Raw genomic sequence first — 19,289 nt, forward strand, 5'->3', positions numbered from 1 at the left:
AGCATTTGGCATCTTCTCTTCTTTCAAGTATCTTGAGAATCAATGTCTCAGTGTTTTCACATTGTGTTGTGTCCAGCACAAATCTTGTCTGTGTCTATTTGGTCCCATCTAGCTGCTTTTATCTTTTTTGTTTTCTTTAATGCCATTTCTATACCCACTGGAGTTATGATGTCAGAGCCCAATGCCATTGTCATTGAAGAAAATACTTTGTTATAAAAGTCTTTTTTTTTTAAAGCTTTTTAGAGGGGGGAAAGCAGGTCAATTGGGGTTAAGCAACTTGCCCAAGGTCACATGGCTAGTTTTTGTGTTAAAGTGTCTGAGGCTGGATTTGAACTCAGGTCTTCCTGACTCCAGGGCTGGTACTCTATTCACTGAGCCACCTAGCCACTCCTAAAAGTCTTAACAGATCTTTGCTATTGTACAGGCTGTTTGTTTTTTCTCCTAATTTAATTCTGTAGTGCCCTCGGAGAGTCTGGCTTAATCTTGTCTCATTCAAAAATTTGTACAATGGAAAGATCATTGGCTGGAACTGGGTTCAAATCCTTCCTAATGTTTGCTGCCTATGTGACCTTGAGCAAGTCACAAATCCTGTAGGCTTCAGTTTCCTTATCTGTAAAATGAGGGGAGTAGGACTAGATGATTTCCAAGGTCCCTTCCAGCTTTAGTTCTGTGAAAGTGATACCATTCATGATCTTCCACCATCTTCTTCCATGAAATTTTGCACCTGAAGTTATATTTGAAATTGGTGTTTACCCAGGATGCCATTATTTTTTTGGGGCAGGGAGAGGGGTTGGTAAGAACAAATGTTTTCTGGTTAAAGTGGTTTCTAGGTCCTTTAGGTATTCTGGAAATTATTTATATGTTAAAATAAATCAGTTTCCTTTTTCTGTGATGCTATTTGGTACTTTCTATGTCCAGTGCCTCCTGACTCCCTTCTTGAAGAAAGTATCTATTCATGACATATAGGCATGTTTCAGTGTGGTCTAGCAAGCTTTTGATTTCTTTTCTCTGTTAATACTGTGACATATTCTCCAAAATATTTTTTCTCTTCTTCCTGTTGCCCATCACACATCAAAGTCACCAAGTATGAAAGTATGTGTTGATTTAATTTTGAGGATCTTATCAAGTTCTTTGGTGCAGTGAGGTGCATAGAGTGCCAGACGGAGTCTGCATGGAGTCAGGAGGCCTTATTTTCTTGAACTCAAATCTGGCCTCAGACACTGTCTGCCTCAGTTTCCTCATCTGTAAAATGAGCTGGAGAAGGAAATGGCAAACCACTCTAGCATCTCTACAGAGAAAACTCCTAATGGAGTTATGAAGAGTCAGACACACCCGAAACAATTGAATAACAATGACTAAAGAGTTCCTCACCCAGTGACCAGGGTCGTGGTGATGAACTTCTTGATAGTTGGGTCATCAGAAATGAGATAGACTATCACTGAGACCGTTCTCTAAACCTTTGTAGCATGGCAGGATGTTCCAGAGCTTGTGCCCCACTTTTAGAGACCTTCAAGAGCCCAGGGTCACCTCCATGCCAATATGAGCCAAAGAGATAAATCGGCTTCTATTATTTTTCCAAAACAAACAGTGACTATAAAAGAATAAACCACTCCACAGATGTGAGAACTATAGGAAAAAAAGTTAGCTTTTTTAGGCCATCAGTTAATATTTTAATGTCGTGGAGCCATAGAATGCCTCTGCGGAAGGAGACATTATGGTGTACCAGAAAGAACACTGGCAGAGAAATCAGGAGATACAAGTTTGATCCCTAGCTGGGCCACTAAGGAGTTACATGACCTTGAGCAAAGGACTTAAATAAATAAATGAGTTAACAAGGTCCCCCTCATCTCCAACACAGTTTTGATTAGACAATTAATGATTCCCAAAGTTAGCAGCCTAATTAGCCAATGCACCTAATGAGGTGGTTTAGTATTTAGCTTAAAATAATTTGCTGTTGATTTCTTTGGCCTGAAATATTCTCCTGGTGATGACAACAATGTAGATCATTTTGTGGCTGAGGAAACTGAGGTCCAGGATGTTAAGAAACTTACCGAAAGTCACACATATCTTGAGTATCAAGAATACTAAAGGACAACTTATATTCATTTTCCCCTGAGTAATAATAACAACAATAATTGCAGCTTAGATCTGAATAGCACTTAGTGCTTTTAAACTGCTTCATCATTATCATCTCTTATTACACTCAAAACAACCTGATGAGGTAGATGGGGGGTAGGTATGATTATTCCCATTCGACAGAGGAAGAAATTAAGATCAAGTGACTTTCTCCTTGCATAAAGATCCTAGGCAGAAAGAATCATACCCTTGTTCCATTCGGGATGCTTTTGGTTTTATTTATTCAGCCCCTTCTGTTTAGAGAAACAGAGTCAGTACCATTGGACAAGGTCTTAGAGACATTCTGACTCCACCCCTTTCCTCCCCAAAACTCACCTATACCCTATCTTCTTCTGAATTCTTTATGCATTCTGTCTCTGTCTCTCTGCTCCACCCCCCACATCCTGCTATTTCCCTTAGGGCAACTAAGACAGAGGTTGAATTTTTCAAAAGGCCTTTGCCAGCTGCCAAGACAAAGTTGGTAGAACAAATAAATTTACAGGATATAAAATTGTTGAGTCACAGAGTGCAGAAGATTCCTAACTCTAATTGGCCAATGCTACTTCCTGAGTTCAATAGCTCCATTTGTATCCCAATAATCCCTGGGCCGTGCCCTTCTGAATGGCCAGCTACCACTCCACCTAAAGGGAATACTATTATAGGTTATGTATATGTGCACGCACACACATATATACACACACATATATGTACATACACATGAGTACATAGGTACACATATGTGTGTATCTATCTATATCTATCAACTTTACAACTTTTGTCCATCTTCCAGTTCCTTTTTGTGTCAAAGAAGGGGTCCTTTAAGGTCCTTCCCTATTCATAAGGCAGGGCCAGTCTTAGACAGTACATCTAAGCATAGCTTTGTATATGGAAGATAGCTTTGAGGGACAGACTCCTTTCTGCCTGCAACTGTTTCTTGACATTAAGGCCACACTCAAGATAGTGGATGAAATAGAACAGGGACCCAGACAGGGACTTAGACAGTGTGGTATCATGGAAAGAGCCCTGGGGTCAAGGTACCCATCTGCTCTTTTACTGCTTCTGTGACCTTGAACAAATCATTTAACTTCTGGTCTTCATTTTCCTCCTCTCTAAAGTTAGGGTGACTATACGATCTGAGGTTCCTTCTAGCTCTAGTCCTCAGTTTCCTTATCTGTAGAATGAACAGGTTAGGTTAGGTGACCTCTAAAGCCCCATTCTTATTCTAAACCTATCACCCTAAGTCAGTAGTTCTGAACCTGGGGCCCATGAAATTTGGTTTAAAAAAAATACATATTTAGGGGTGGCCAGGTGGTGCAGTGAATAAGAGAGTCGGCCCCGGAGTCGGGACGCCTGGGATTGGTTCTGGCCTCAGATACTTGGCACCCACACAAAATAACTGGTACTGTAACCTTGAGCAAATTACTTAACCCCAATTGCTTTAAAAAAATACATATTTTGATAATTATTTTGGTGTGACTAGTTTCCTTTGTAATCGTGTATATCTTATTTTATGCATTAAAAAACATTACCCTGAAGTGTCTATAGATTTCACCAGACTGAGAAAGGGGTCCATGACACTAAAATGGTTAAGAGCATCTGTCCTAACTCTGATGCTTCTAGGTCAGTGGTTTTTTTTTTTTTCCAACCCATAGCTGTTAACCCAGCCTTGGAGCTGCATCAGATACATACCACAGGCTAGTGACAGGAGATGAGTTTGCCAAGTGAGAGCCATGAAAAACCCTCCTATTGCTATGCAGGCCAGAGAGCTGTTGTAGCCCCATAATCCAGCGTAGATATTTTCAAATGAAACTGAAAGGGTCATCCCTATCACACAAGAGAAGTGGAGTTAGTGCATATTTCAAGAAGGGGCCCAGTATACTGAAAGAACTGGATTAGCAGAAGTTTAATGAGATCCCCACATATCATCTACTTCATTCAAGAGACCCACCCCTACCAGGGACAGTGGAAGTACCTGCTATTATCCCCACTGTTGATCCAATTGCTGCATGCAAGCCCATGATTGGGGAGGAGAGGAAAATGGCAACCAGGAAAAGTCCACCAGTCCAAGGATTATCACAGCCGTAGATCTGACCAATTCCCACAGGGATGGCTTTGAGTAACTGTAAAATCATTCCCCCACCCCCACAAAAAAAATACATAGTTAATATAAACATCCTCAAGTGAATATTGGTAAGAGCTATAGATATTGAACCAAGTTCCACAGGGCAGATAAGACAGAATGAATCATCTAAGATGGAATTTTGACACTTTGGAATTTGTGTAATTTGATCAATGTGGGTATTTCTTCCAATGACCCCAGCCACTATCCCTGGACAAGATAATTTCATAAACTGCTATACTTGAGAAAATATAGCTATTGCTAATATTAATAATAATTCTTATTATTACAGACCAAACTATTGTCTTTAATAATAATAATACTGATTTACAAAAACTCAAGAATAATATTTTTAATAGATGTTGAGATCCCAAATGGTTAGTCTCCAAGCTCCATGGAATAAAAAGCTTTCAAATCATAGAGACCTAGCAGAGGATACCATAATCATGTGGGAAGAGGATGAGGTGCATGTCATCTCTGATATGCTGTATACTACTGGAATTGTACTATGGATGCCTGTGATGAACCTACTTCCAAACCTATTATTTTTATTCAACTAAAAAAAACCTTGTGACAATTAAACACTGACTCTAAAGAAATAATAGTAGGATGGATAGCTTCTAGTCCCAACACCACTTCTATCTGAACCCCAACAAAAAAGAGGAGATAATAATAATAAATGCTTTTAAAGACTTGACTTAGTCTAAAATGTCTATAAAATCAGAAGCAATTAACAGTTAATTGATTCATCAGGACCATGCTTACAATTCTGTTGTTGACTACAAATATTTGTCTAAGGTTTTCAGGCAGCTAGGTGATACAGTGCATAGAGCACCAGGCTGGAGTCCGAAAGATCTGAGTTCAAATTTGGCCTTAAGACACTTACTAGATGTGTGACCCTGGGCAAGTCACTTAGTTCCTATTTGCTTTAGTTCTTCTTCTGTAAAATGTGGACATGCTGGAGAAGGAGATGGCAAACCACTCCAATATCTTTGCCAAGAACACCCCAAATAGGGTCACAAAGAATTGGATGTGACTGAACAACAACAAGACTTTCTTTATGTTAGTCATCATTGGCAATAAGCACACAATATTCTTAAACACTCAGCTATGGATGGATTTCCTAAATAGGCTCAAGCTCAATGTTTTTTTTTCTTTCCACAGAACAGGATTCCCAGGAAGGCATAGGGTCCGACTTAATATAATAAAAGTTTATCCTTCACAATAGAACTATCGATGGAAACCAAGTGATTAATTTTCTTGTGACTATTTCCCTGTTTGTCTTGGTTGTTAAGTAGTATAAAAAACACCTTAAATTATTTCAAGATGATATGTATATTGGCTTCATTAAATCTGTGCATACTTTTTAACAGTAACAAATTAAGTCTGTAGCTATGATTGAAACAGTTTTATGATGTTTAAAAGTAAATTCATCTTGGGGCAGCTAGATGGTGCACTGGATTCAAGAGGACCTGACTTCAAATCTGGCCTCAGACACTTGACCCTTACTAGCTGCATGACCCTGGGCAAGTCACTTCTCCCCAGTGCCTTGAAAAAAAAAGAGAAAAAAGGGAAATTCATCTTAGTTGGAAGCAATCTCATTACACAACTGTATACATCAGAGTCATATTTGAGATTCCATAATTGGGGGAAATGGTAAAAGTCAAAAAGGAGGTGAACCAGCTGTGTCCTGGCAAATAGATCTAAGTCCAGATGTGAGAAGGAAATTCAAGATGTCTTCAAGTGCCATTGGCTGAGAAGTGGACAGAGCATAGGAATTTGAATTAAGGAGACTTGGATATGAATCTCAACCGAGACGCTTATTAGTTATGTGATGCTGGACAAGTTACTTAACATGTCTCAGCCTCAGTATTCTCTTTAGAAAAAGGGGCATGGGGTGGCTAGGTGGTGCAGTGAATACATCACTGGCCCTGGAATCAGGAGGACCTGAGTTCAAATCCAGCCTCAGACACTTAATAAATTTACTAGCTGTGTGATCTTGGGCAAGTCACTTAACCCCAATTGCTGCTCCAAAAAAAAGCAAAAAAAACAAAACAGAAAAAAGGGACATGAAAATAATACTTCCAGAACCTTCCTCACAGTGTTATATAAAGTGCTTTACCAACCTTAAGGACTGTTCCAAAAGTCTTAGTGCAGTAAGTTTTATTAGCTTAGCTTATTTGAATAGGTCAGCATTGATTTATTCCGGTGACACACATTATTTTAAAACAGTTTTATCCTTTCTTTTAGTTGAATATTAATTTTGACTTTTGATCTAACTAGGAGCTCTTGTTGTTTGTCCTTCATTTCAAAGAGGACCAATGACATCACAGAGTAATGTCTTGACCTGCACATGAATTGGATTTCAGTGAAGCAGAGTTGCACAAAGTTGTCAGCCACACTCTCTTCTAATCATCCAAGTCCAGTGGCAAGACAAAAAGGAGAACTGGTGATGACCTGGGATACAGCAGATGACTTTGGCATCTTTGATGTCTGACCAAGCTCTAAATGCTCAACAGCACCTGCTTCAGTCACCTTCATGGCTATTAGAACAAATCATTCTCATCTGTCCATTCTCTCCAGGATCTTCACATGCTCCTTCTAGACAGTCCCTCTAATTCACTGATGGGCTTGAGGCCTGCCATTACCCTCACCCTGGTTTAGCTCATCTGCTGAGATGCTTTTATTGAGCATGCTATGGCTTCTTGGAGCCACAGATGAGAGTTGGGTGAAGATGGGCACCAAAGGTGGATGGGCAGCCCTGGAAAGGTCTCGGCAACTCTCCCATCAGAGGTGCTGGTCCTCCCTGAATACTCCATATGTCCCTCTAGGCTCTCTAATAAGATAGATTATACCCAAACAGCTGATTATTAGAGTTATGTCCTGTCACTTAAAATACCAACAATATAATTTTTTTTGTGATTTTTTTTCAGCACCCCATCCTCCAGTGCCCCACAACCCTCTTGTCAAAGAAAGTATTTCTGATATACAGATGTAAGGTTTCTGTGTCATCTAAAAACCTTTTGGTCTCATTCCTTTTCTTGATCCATGTTTAATAATGTAATTCTCACCATTTCCTACTTATGCAGCACGATCACCAAGTATCAAAGTATATATTGATTTAATTTGGAAGTTCATTTCAAGTTCTTCATAAGATTCACTTTGACAACATGACTAATATGGAAATATGTTTTACATGATCGCACACATATAATTTACATCAAATTGCTTACTGTTTTAGAGAGGAGGGAGGGAAGAGAGAGAGGGAGAAAATTTGTAACTCAAAAAAAAAGAATGTTAAAATTGTCTTTACATGTAACTGGGAAAAAATAAAATACTATTAAAAATTAAAATAAAATAAAATCCACTGCAACCATTGTTGTTTCACGAGCTAAAATTCCTCCCAATTTTTTTTTGTTGTAAATTTACATTAATGAGCACTGAAGTGTGAGATGAACAAATGAACCATAAAATTATATTTCTTGTTGCCTTTTGCCACACAATAAAATGGACTCTTGTAATTCCTTTACTCTTCAAGGAGTAAATCCTTCTATTTCATTATGCCTTAAAATCCTACCATTAAAGTTAGGCCCTCAGAGGCCATCTGGTCCAACCCTTTCACTTTAAAGATGAGAAAACTGAAGCCCAGGGAGATTGTGACTTGCCCAAGGTCATATGGGTTTTAGATAGTAGAACTGGGCTACAAAGTTGGGTACTTGGGTTCCAAATCCAATGCTCTTTCCATTGCTGTCCTTTCTTCTTCCTCCTCTTTTAGTGAGAATATAAAGACTTATAGAATTCAGTTCTTTCCAGGAGCATATGAGCTTTTGGTTATTGGAGAATGATCTCATAATCAGAATACAAAAGCTAAATTAAAATGTACAGATTGTCTAAAAGACATGCACATTCTTTGTCCCCCCCCTCCACCCCCGCCCTGTCATTTTGCCTCTCTAACCACAGAAGTGCACAGAGGCAGCCCAGACTGAGGCCTGCTTGGTGATTTTCTTTCAAAGGTTGCTCACATCAGAGAATTCATTCCTGCATGGTCAGTTTACTGGTGAAGAGCATTTACATATTTAACCAGGCTCAGAAAACTGACTCTATCTGTTGCCAAGACTATACTTGAAGTCTTTCTGGCAAGGTAATGATAACAGTTAACATTTATATGTGTGTTAAGGTTTACAAAGTACTTTATGCAAATTATATCATTTGATCCTCATAATAACTCTGTGAGATTGTTTTTATTATTATCCCCATTTTACAGAAGAGGAAATTGAGGCAGAGAGTGACTCATCCAGGGTCACTCAATTATTAAGTGTCTGAGGTGGGATTTGACCTTCCTGAGGTCAAATCCAGCACTCTAGCCACTGGACCACCTAGTTTCCCCTAGGGTAGAAAATGACAGAGCTCAGCCTTTGGGGTCACCCCCATTGGTATAGGAATTTGTGGACAATTATTATCACTTTCCTTCTCATCAAACCATTTATACGGATGCAGGTGTGTTAGAATATTGCTAGGTGGTTCAGTGGATAGAACACTGGACCTGGATTCAGGAAGATCTGAGTTCAAATCTACTCTCAACCACTTGTTAGCTATGTGCCCCTGGGCAAGTCATTTAATCTCTATTTGCCTTAGTTCCTCATCTGTAAAGGTGAAACACTGGAGAAGGAAATGGCAAAGCACTCCAGTATCTTTGCCAAGAAAATCCCAAAGGGGGTCTTGAAGAGCCAGACATGAATGAACAGCAGTGTTAGAGTAGAGGTTAAGTGCCTCACTCAGCATTGCATAGGCAGCATGAGCTAGGCCTTCCTGCCTTCAAGGACCATTCTCTATCTATTTTGCCATGCTGCCTCTCATTCCATTACCCCCTGCTTCCAACTGGACTTCCTACTTTCAGTGTCTCCTTCCTCTGACCCCATCAGTCACACAGCTGCAGCAGATATCTTCCTAGGGCACAGCTCTGATCACCTCACCCCCAGCTCAAAAACCTTAGTGGCTCTTTATGGCTTTTAGGATACAAATTCTTCAGGTTGGTACTTTAGGAGTCTTAACAACTTGCCTCCCTCCCTGTCTTCCTTTTCAGCCTTATTTCAAATAACTATCCTTTCCACCACTGACATCCCATCCAAACTGCATTACTGTTTCTCAAACTTGCCATTCTGTTTGCTTTTGCTTCTCTCTCCCCCTGCCCCCCACCCCGGCCCCAGATTGGACTCTACTCCTCCTTTCTGCCTATCAGTGCAGTCCTCATCTTCTTCAAGGCTCAACTTGGGTGCCATGAAACCTTTCTTGGTCTCCCCCCAACCCCAATTATATGTAGTGCTCACACCTTTTGGGATTTTCTTGGCAAAGATACTAGAGTGGTTTGCCATTTCTTCTCCAGCTCCTTTTATAGATGAGAAATAGAGGCAAACACGTAAGTGATTTGCCTAGGATTACACAGCTAATAAGGATCTTAGGCAGGATTTGAACTTAGGTCTTCTTGATTCCAGGGTCAGACTCTATCCACTAAATCCATCATCCTAGCTGATCTCTAAAGTCCCTCCTGGCCCTCACACTCTTATCCTTCGCCTTACTAAAACATAACTGCAATTGGTTAGTTAGGGTGGGAAGGGATGGGAGGAATGCTATTCTAAGAATCTCATGTGCTTCTGAGACATGCACAAGAGCTGTATGAAACTATTTACAAGGGTGGCTTACCTCATCCTATTTACCACTGCACACATTTCTTGGGTTATTAAGTATTGCAAAAAATCAACTTAAAAGACAACGGGAACTAATATTTTATCTCATTGCCAGCATGGTTTAAAGTCACATGCCACTGGAGAATAGTTTAACTGACCTTCTTTTTTTCTATCTTCTCTCAGTAGTATCTGCCTATTTTGTTAGTATCAGTTTGTGCCAGGGGACTCATCCCTATGTGCTGTCAAAGTGACAAGTTGGAAAATGGAAAATTCAATTCCACAGCTAGAAAGTAGATTCACTGGTTGCCAAAAAACTGGTTTGGCAGAATTGATTTCTTTGGGTGGAATCTGCCCAAACTGACCCACTGTTGGGTAGAGAATGACCTGCTCTGAAATTCTGCTCAGTGCTGATGCTGGGGAAAAATGGAGAAGTCATAATTATAATAATGATTGCTTACCTCTATAGGGCTTTAGGTAGAAATGCTTATGGTTTACAAAGTGCTTAATGTACACCATCTCATTTGAGTCTTGCAAATAGCTCTTCCTGGGGAAGGCAGTACGGTATGGTAAAACATAACTGGGTTGGAGGTCAGGAGACCTGGATTAGGGAGGACTTTCCTACCATCTGAATGAGCTTAGAAAAGACACAAATTTTCTAAACCCCAGTCTCCATATTTATAAAATGGAAATAATATTATCTATCTTTCCTACCTTTCCTCCTTCTAAGTACCTTCAGGTACTTCATCACCCCTTGACCTGCCCTCTTCCATGGTCCAATACATTGGACCTCAACACTGCCTTATTCCTCTCCTTCCCAACACACATTCCCCTCTCAGGACCAGGCTCTTAGTTCCTTCATGGGTAACAATTTGCCAATGTGATAAACTCATTCATATGAATGTGCAAATAGAAGAGCCCTAGAAGAGGTCTTCTCATGACTTTCCTCTTACTTCCCTTCTAAAAACATGTATGCATTTTAACAGGGACCTTCTGGAAACAAAGACTCTGAGTGTGAGAAATTCAGGCCATGTAGGAGAGAAGGGCATTGTCACATCAGGCCGAGGAAGTACTGTCTTGGGGGCAGCTAGTGCCTGTTCTGGTGATTGTTTCCCTTAAAGCTATCTTTCATGGACTATATTTATTGTGTAAGTACTGACTTATACATTTGTTATTTTCCCCTCTTGAAAACAGGTATTGTTTGGCTTTTTCTTTGCATTATCACAGGTCTCACACATATTACACTTAATAATGTGCGTTGATTAATTGTTCGATTATTATTACATCCATATGAAAGCCTGGCCCTAGATCCTTTGTCCAAGAACTATGATGAATAGTAGCTTTATCTGGAGATTGGAAGCTACACCATGGCTTTGTTTCCAACTTAGGGTAGTGCCAACATCTGAATAGTCCTAGCTTGGAGTTGGGGCCATCCTGAAGTCATCCTTATCATCCAGAGTAGCCTTCAAACATCTCTGGTCTCCTCTGGACCACTGAAGCAAAACTTTGAAGGCCCCCAGATTGGGATTGCTGTTATAAATATGATTGTATCTTTAGAATGTTTCTTCTTCCTTCCTTTAATTTCCTTATACTTAGTTCTCTCTTTTCATTTCCTTCTGGGCCACTGACAAAAGGGAAAAGTAGTCACTTATGACAGTCAGTCCTCCAATTTGCTGGGTAATAGCTGTTTGGTATATATAGAGAATAATAGCTATATGGGGTCTTTAGCTGGAAATTCACCAAAGCATTTTTCAGTCTTTGAAAACAAGTGCTTATAAATAAAAGTACAACTCAAAAAAAGAAAAGAAAAGAAAACAAGCACTCATGAGTTAAAAAGGTCAAGTTTTCCCTCATTTCCTCTAATATCAAGTTCTCTTTGCTTTGCATTTATCAAGATGACCTTAATCACACTTGCCAGATAAACAGTAAGTGGACCCAGAATTCACATCTTTCAGTTCTACCTTCAACCCTTTTCTCTTCTGTTTCTCTTTTTCCTGTTTTCAATCCCATATATATGGAGGCAGTTAGATGGCACAGTGGACAGAGCTCTGGCCCTAGAGTCAGGAAGACCTGAGGTCAAATCTGGACTCAGACACTTACTATCTGTGTGACCTCTGGCAAGTCAATTAAACTGTTTGCTTCAGTCTTATCTGTAAAATGGGGATAATAATGGGACCTGTCCTCTCAGGGTTGTTGGGAAAATCAAATGAGATAATAATTGTAAAGCACTTAGCATAATGCTTGGTGCATAGAAGCACTAGAAGTTAGCTATTATCATCATTAGTAATCAGAGATGGAAAATTTGAATGTTGGCTTTATTACTTATTGTCTGTGGAGCAAACCACTTTACCGTGGCCCTCATTTTCTTCAACAATTAAATAAGAAGATTGGTTTAAATCAATGATCCTATCAAAATGACCAAAACCCAGTTTATGGCAATTAAAAGGCCAAGGAACCAGGACATCTGCTTTCTGATTCTAGATCACTCATTTACTAGTCATATGACCCTGGGCAAGTCAGTCCCACTCTCACAGAGTCTGTTTCCTTCTCTGTAAAAGGAAGGGAGACAGCTGCATAGTATAGCAGAAAGAATATTGGCTTTGGAGCCTAAAGATCTGGGTGTGAATCCCTTCTTCACCTCTTAGAGCCTGAGTTGCCTTGAGCAGATCCCTTCCCTTCTCTACGTCTCAATTTCCTCATCTATAAAATGGCAGAGGTAGGTAGGCTAGGTGATCTCCAAGTTCCCTTCAAGTTCTTTCTTTCTCTCTGTCCACATAGTATCTCCTCCTCCTCCTCCTCTTCTACCTCCTCCTCTTTCTTCTTCCCATTCTCTGACTCATTTCTTATTAAGCCTTAATCCTTAATCACCGAATGGCCATTGCCTCACACCTGGTAAAGACCTTAGCTTGAAAAAGTTGAGGTTCTCCACTGCATCCTGGGCCATCTCCAGTTATCCTAATTTATGTCTGGCCACTGGACCAGATAACTCTAGAGGAGAAAGTGAGGCTGGTGACTTTGCACAGCTCTCCCTCACTTAAATCTAATTCACTTGCAAGTCATGGCATCACCTCTCTGATGTCATTGTTCTCTTTGAGAATGAAGGACAAACAAAAAGAATAAGTACAAGTTCTATATCTGATAATCTCATAGTTGTATAATGAATGCAATTCCCCTTTATGTGGTTCTTTAAGGTTTACAGAGAGCTTTCTTCCCAATTCTTTTTTCCCCACTTTATATAGTGCCTATAGGTGAGAGTTGTGTGGCAGGTGGACACCAAAAGTGGATGAGCAGCCCTGCAAAGGGCTCAGCAAGCCCTCACACCAGAGGTGTTAGTCCTCCCCGAACACCCTGTCCTGGGGCATCACCAGTCTTCTTGACTTTGGTGACTTTGGAAGAGAGAACGAGGCTGATAATTTTTTTGCAACTCTGCCTTACTTAAATCTAATTCACAGACAAGTCAAGATATCACCCATCATCCACTATTTTACCCCAACATCTGATGTCATTGGTTCTCTTCTAAAACAAAGGATGAACCACAACAAAATATAGTCCCTACTTATGTGCTAAGAAGCACTATAAATATTATCCCATTTTATTCTCATAACAGCCTTTCAAAGTAGGTATTATTATTACTCAAATTAAAAAACTGAGGCAGAAGTTGTAGCATATGAATGTAATGGAATGCTATTGTGCTATAAGAAATGAGGAGCAGATGGACTTCATAATAACCTGGAGAGACTTATAGAAACTGATGCTGAGTGAGGAGAGCAGAACCAGGAGAAATGTGTACATAATTACAGACACATCGTATGTGTGATGACTAACTTTGATAGACTGGGCTCCTCTCAGCAATGCAAGGTTAGAAGACAACTCCAAAAGACTCATGATGGAAAGGGTTGTCCACATCCAGAGAAAGAACTACAGAGTCTGAATGCAGATTGAAGAAAACTACTTGCTCTTTCTCTTTTTTGTTTTGATTTGTTCCTTTCTTGTTGTTCACTCCATCGGTTATAATCCTTCTTTACAACTTGACTAATGTTTAATATGAAGGTATTTGTAGATCCTATATTTGATTACATGCTGCCACGGGGGGAAGGAGGGGAGGAGAGGAAGGGGGAGAAAATTTGGAACTCAAGGGATTGTGGAACTGAATGTTGTAAACTAAAAGTAAATAATTAAAAAAAAAGAAACTGAGGCAGATAGAGATTAAATGACTTGCCCAGGGTAACACAATCACAGATCTTCCTAAATTCAGGGTCAGTGCTCCATCCACTGTGCTACCTACCTGCCTCCATGTATATTTGTTGGGGGTTGCAATCAGAGAAAAGAGAAATTGAAAAGAAAAGGGTTGGAGTGGTCAATCCACTGGGCCACCCAGCTGCCTGTGACATAGGTAGTGAAGGAATAATCTCTAAGATTTCTTCCAGCTCCAAAATTCATTTTTTGTCTAGGATCAATTTTAATGACATTCCTCAATTCAATGTTCAAGCAATCCATAAAATACATGCCTTTCCAGGCAGCTATTCTGAAGTATTATCTCCATTTTTGTTGTTGTTCAGACAGAAATCTATAAAAAAGTTAGGATGTTAGCCTTGAGTCAGTAAGACTCATCTCACGTTATCTGGAGCCCAATGGGCTTTGCAAGAGCATTTTGTTTTGAACCTGATTTTCAACATTTCTTAATAATGGTGATTATGATGACTTTAAAGTGATAATGAGGTGCCTTAGACACACAAGAGTTCTTATACTCATGCACAAGAAAGTAACAGGTCTCTCACTGTATTTTGTACAAGGAGGAAATGTGAAAAGAGAATGTAACTCTTACCTCAGGGACATTGATCTGGGACCAGGTAACATTGGGAACTGATACTGTGGCTGCTGTGGTGGGAAAGAAAGGGTCGTAAGGTCCAGTAGCTGCCGAGTACATTGTTATCGCCATGTTGAAAGGCAGGGTGAGGACAGGGAGGTCCCATCTACAGAGCACCGAGCCCAATGCACTGGAAAATATTGGGCTGAAAAACAAATAAAACAGAAATATCAAACCAGGAAGATCAATTTGAAAACTATTGCATAGGCAGACTTTGACTTGACTTGGTAAAAACATGCTCCTGCAAGGTTGTGTGAAATACCAGCTTGATAAGAGTTAGGACGTATAGAAATGCATTAGGAGAGTGTCACTGAGAAAAATAATCCTGGTGATTCCTGTTACACAGCAAAAAATATTGCTGCCAAGAAAAGCATTCATTCCATGATTTAATCTGTGTTAGTGATTTGGATTTTCATATCTTGAAGTCGCATACAAAAAGGTAAACCTTTACTTAGAAAATGGGTTTCATGAGAGGAAAAATGGGATAGTGGCTAATGACCTGGCTTTAGTATCTGGAAGCCCTTGATTCAAGCCCCACCCTGACATGTGCTGCATGTGTGACTCAGGGCAAATCTCCTAACTCCAGACATCTTTTCAAGACTATAAATTGTCCAATTTCTAGATCTTCTCTTCACATCCCTTCCTGCCAAAAATACAAAAAACTTAATTTGTTTTCTATCCTGTATTCTGGATTGGTTAGAGATTGTGGTCCATGTGCCCTTGAGTGACACAGGTTTCCACACCCTCTATAGCAGAACAGAAAATCAAGAGGAGGCACCTTTGCATGCATACAACAGAAGAAAGGCAATTAGAATCGAGCAATTTTCTTGAAAAATTATCTCATGAAAATGCATTGAATTACTGGCAAAGTTAGGAAAAGGCTTGTGAATCTTAGATATTGTGGAAATCTATGCTTTGAGGCACTTGCCATCATGTGGAATTTTCCAATACTGGAAACCTCTATTTTAAAATCATAAGCATGGAGGAGAGAGGCAGCAAAGGGGTAGCAGAGAGAAGGCTGGATTCAGAGAAAGGAGGAGCTGGGTTCAAATCCCACTTCTGACACTTCCTAGCTGTGCAAATTCCTTATACTCTCTGAGCCTTGGGCAGCCCCCTTGGAACTTATTTGGATATAGCCCCATTGGCTTGCCGTTTTCACCACAAGCAAAACCTCAGTTCTTTGGTATCAGGATGAAGTAAGACCACCTCATCTAATTTTGACATCAGACATGCATATTTTGACATTTTCTTACTTGTTACTAAAATGCTCCAAAAGGGAATGAAATACATTCAGCATTGTGTGGTAAATATTCAGAATACATATATTAATGTGGGATTCACAGATGAATTTGAGGCTGCATTTAGAGCATAAATCTGGATGATTCATTTCAGCATTAAATAGTAGTTGAATTCACTAAATTTTTAGTATGTGACCTCAAATAACCAGCAGCATTGAATGTTATTTTTTTTCAATTGTATGCACATCTTTGATGCAAATGAAAAAGCACGTATTTCTAAAAACAGGTTCTACTCACCATGACATGGACATAACAGTCACAGGAAATAAAAGCCACCAGTAATAGCTTCCCTTGCTGCAGAAATAGGCCATGAGTATTCCCACCAGGGTGGCATTATAGCCATGAAGTCCAGCTGCTATTGCTGACCTATAGGAAAGAGACACTGGACGTGATGGGTTGTAACATGGAACAGAGGTTAGATCTGTTCTGCTTGACCTCAGAGGACAGAGCTGTGACTGATGGGTAAAAGCTAATGATCTAGGTTTGATGCAAGGACCCCATCCTACCAATCACAGCTATCCTTTTGGGAGAAGCCTAGTATTACAGAAAAGAGGCCCAATTTTGGAGTCAGAGACTTGGGTTGACATTCTTGTCATTCAGTTGTTTCACTTGTGTCTAACTCTTTATGACCCCATTTGGGATTTCCTTGGCAAAGATACTGGAGTGGTTTGCCATTTCCTTTTCTGACTAATTTTATAGATAAGGAAATTGAAGCAAAAAGGCTATATAACTTGCCCAGGGTCACACAACTAGTAAGTATCTGAGGTCGGATTTGAACTCTGGTCTTCCTGCCTCTAGCCCCAGTGTTCTAACCACTGTACCACCTAGCTGCTTCTCACTTACTATCTGTGTGATCCTGGGTGAGGCATTACACATAGATATTCTGCCATTTTCTTAGTTTCCTCATCTTTAAAAAGAGGAAATTGAACCTTTTCTGTGATGAATAATCTCCAAAGAGGTGATAATAAATCCATTGGAATATAATAAGATTGTAGAAGAAGAGAATCTGTGGAGAAAAGAGAAGGCCTTGGGGATTTCCAAGTTTAAGAAGCAGGAGGAGGATGGGGAGTTAGCAAAAGAAGCAGGAGAGAGGTGATTAAGTGGATCGGTGAGTAGAGCACCAGTCCTGGAGTGAGGAGGACCTGAGTTCAAATGCAGCCTCAGACACTTAACACTTACTAGCTGTGTGACCTTGGGCAAGTCACTTAACCCCAATTGCCCCTCCAAAAAAAAAGGCAAAAAAACCCCAAAACCAGTAGATGAAAGATCATGAGCACGAAGTATTATGGAAGCCAAGGGTTCTTAAAACAGGAGGAATCACAGTCAAAAGCCATCAAGAAGCCAAAGGAGGAAAAACAAGCTTAATTAGCTCTGGTGATCATTAAGACATCAGTGACCTTGGAGAGACCTGTTTCAGTATAGTAGTGTGGCTGGAAGTCAGACTCCAAGGGACTGACAAAATGAGTAGCCAATGAGGCAGTGGAGACCATGAGTATGAATTACTCTCTTTTTTGAAGTTTGTCTATGAAAAGGAAGAGAAAAGTAAGAGGTAATTTCAAGGCATGGCAGGATCAAAAGCAAGGTAGTTTTGCTTTTTAAACATGGGGAGACTTCATTGTGTCTGTAGACTGAAGGGAAGTTACACGTGTAAGAGGCAATTAGTAATGGATATAACAAGATAACAGAGAAGATGGAGGGCATTGGGAGGTAAGTTAGCTTAAGGGTGAGAGATACCTTTTCCTCTGCAATTAGAAAGGAAGAGGGAACATTGAGAGGAATAAAAGCGGAAGCTAAGAGAATTCTCTCAAATGACTCTCAATCTTCTCAGTCAAGCAGACAGCCAGATTTTCTTGCTGAGAGTAAATGAGAAAAAGATAGAGGTAGGGGTTGAAGAAGAGGAAGGTTTGGAAAGTCTCTCTGGATAATGTGAAAGGTCAGTAACATGAGCAAAATAAATGTCATTCAGCAGTGAGTGCCCAGCTGAATTTAGACAATGCAAATGTGTGGTAGGCCCAGTCACTAAAGTTTTAGGAGCTCCCCCAGTAGTTTTCAACAGTGCTGGAGTAGAAGCAGAAGAGGTAGACAGTAAGGACTTCCCAGAGTTAAGGGTACAAAGCAGAAGTAACAGAAGGTCACAGGGGCAAAGGACTCAAAGACAGTGAAGATGGAGTAGTGAGTGCTGATCAAATGACAAAAGCTGAGTAGAGAAGTATGTAGGCCTCGAACAGGGTTGATATATTGTGAGATTAGGGAGGAATTGAAGTACAGGGGTCATGATAACACTGAAGAGCAGGAGTGAAGGAAGAGGGAGAGGAGGAACATAGGAGATTGTGGTAGGAAGGAATTTCAAAGTTCAGGATCATGGGGATGTAACAGTTTCTAATGACAATGAGGTCCAAGGTAATACCATCTTCTTGAACAGCTGATTTAAAGTAAAGGTGGAAGTGGCTGAAAGAGTTCATCACACAAATACTTATATAAAATAACAAAAATATATTTCATTTATTCAACAAGTTCATTTCAGTTTGACAACTATTTGTAGTATATAAAGTGTTTTTTTTTTAATGGTATAGTTTTAAAAATGAAAATATAGGGGCGGCTGGGTAGCACAGCGAGTAGGAGCACTGGCCCCAGAGTCGGGATGACCTGGGATCAAACCTGGGCTCAGACACTTAGCATCCACCTAGAAACACCTGGCCGTGTCACCTTGAGCAAGTTACTTAACCCCAATTGCTTAGGGGCGGCCAGGTGGCTCAGCGAGTAGGAGCGCTGGCCCCAGAGTTGGGATGACCTGGGATCAAATCTAGGCTCTGATACTTAGCACCACATGCAGAGATGACTGGCTGTGTAACCTTGAGCAAGTTTGCCAACCCAGATTGCTTTAAAAAAAATGAAAATATACTTTTATCTCCATGTATGCTTCTGGAGTTCAGAACCTACCTCTGACTTTGTTTTAGTGACCTTGGGCAAGTCACTTACCTTATCTGAGTCTCATTTTCCTATTTGTAAATGAGGATGTTGGACCAGATGTCTTCTAAGGTCTCTTTCATTTCAGGATCTCTGGATTCTAGGACCCATCTGTCTATAGGCACCAACAGTAAATGACTAAAAGAGCTAAGGTCCATGGGATCATGGATCCTGAGCTGAAAGGGACTTTAGGGTTATCTAGTCCAATTCATTGATTTAAAAGATGAAAGTCCAGGGAAGTT

The 19,289-nt window shown here is 40.1% G+C and overlaps 1 protein-coding gene across 4 annotated transcripts in view; it reads right to left on the reverse strand.

The window, feature by feature from the left end:
* SLC14A1 (solute carrier family 14 member 1 (Kidd blood group)) overlaps positions 1-19,289 on the reverse strand; it is a 54,827-nt gene that overhangs the window by 12,525 nt on the left and 23,013 nt on the right. For all 4 annotated transcript variants that reach the window (XM_069075399.1, XM_069075398.1, XM_069075397.1 and 1 more), the window contains 4 exons: positions 16,318-16,446; positions 14,741-14,927; positions 4,088-4,235; positions 3,805-3,939 (listed from right to left, as the gene is read on the reverse strand). In XM_069075399.1, coding sequence (XP_068931500.1) covers positions 3,805-3,939; positions 4,088-4,235; positions 14,741-14,927; positions 16,318-16,446 — 599 coding nt within the window. The remainder of the gene's footprint in view (positions 1-3,804; positions 3,940-4,087; positions 4,236-14,740; positions 14,928-16,317; positions 16,447-19,289) is intronic.

The sequence above is a fragment of the Petaurus breviceps genome, unplaced genomic scaffold, assembly GCF_028583685.1.
Source record: "Petaurus breviceps papuanus isolate PSGF00001 unplaced genomic scaffold, PetGlider_PUasm1.0 151, whole genome shotgun sequence".
In the NCBI taxonomy this organism is placed as follows: domain Eukaryota; kingdom Metazoa; phylum Chordata; class Mammalia; order Diprotodontia; family Petauridae; genus Petaurus; species Petaurus breviceps.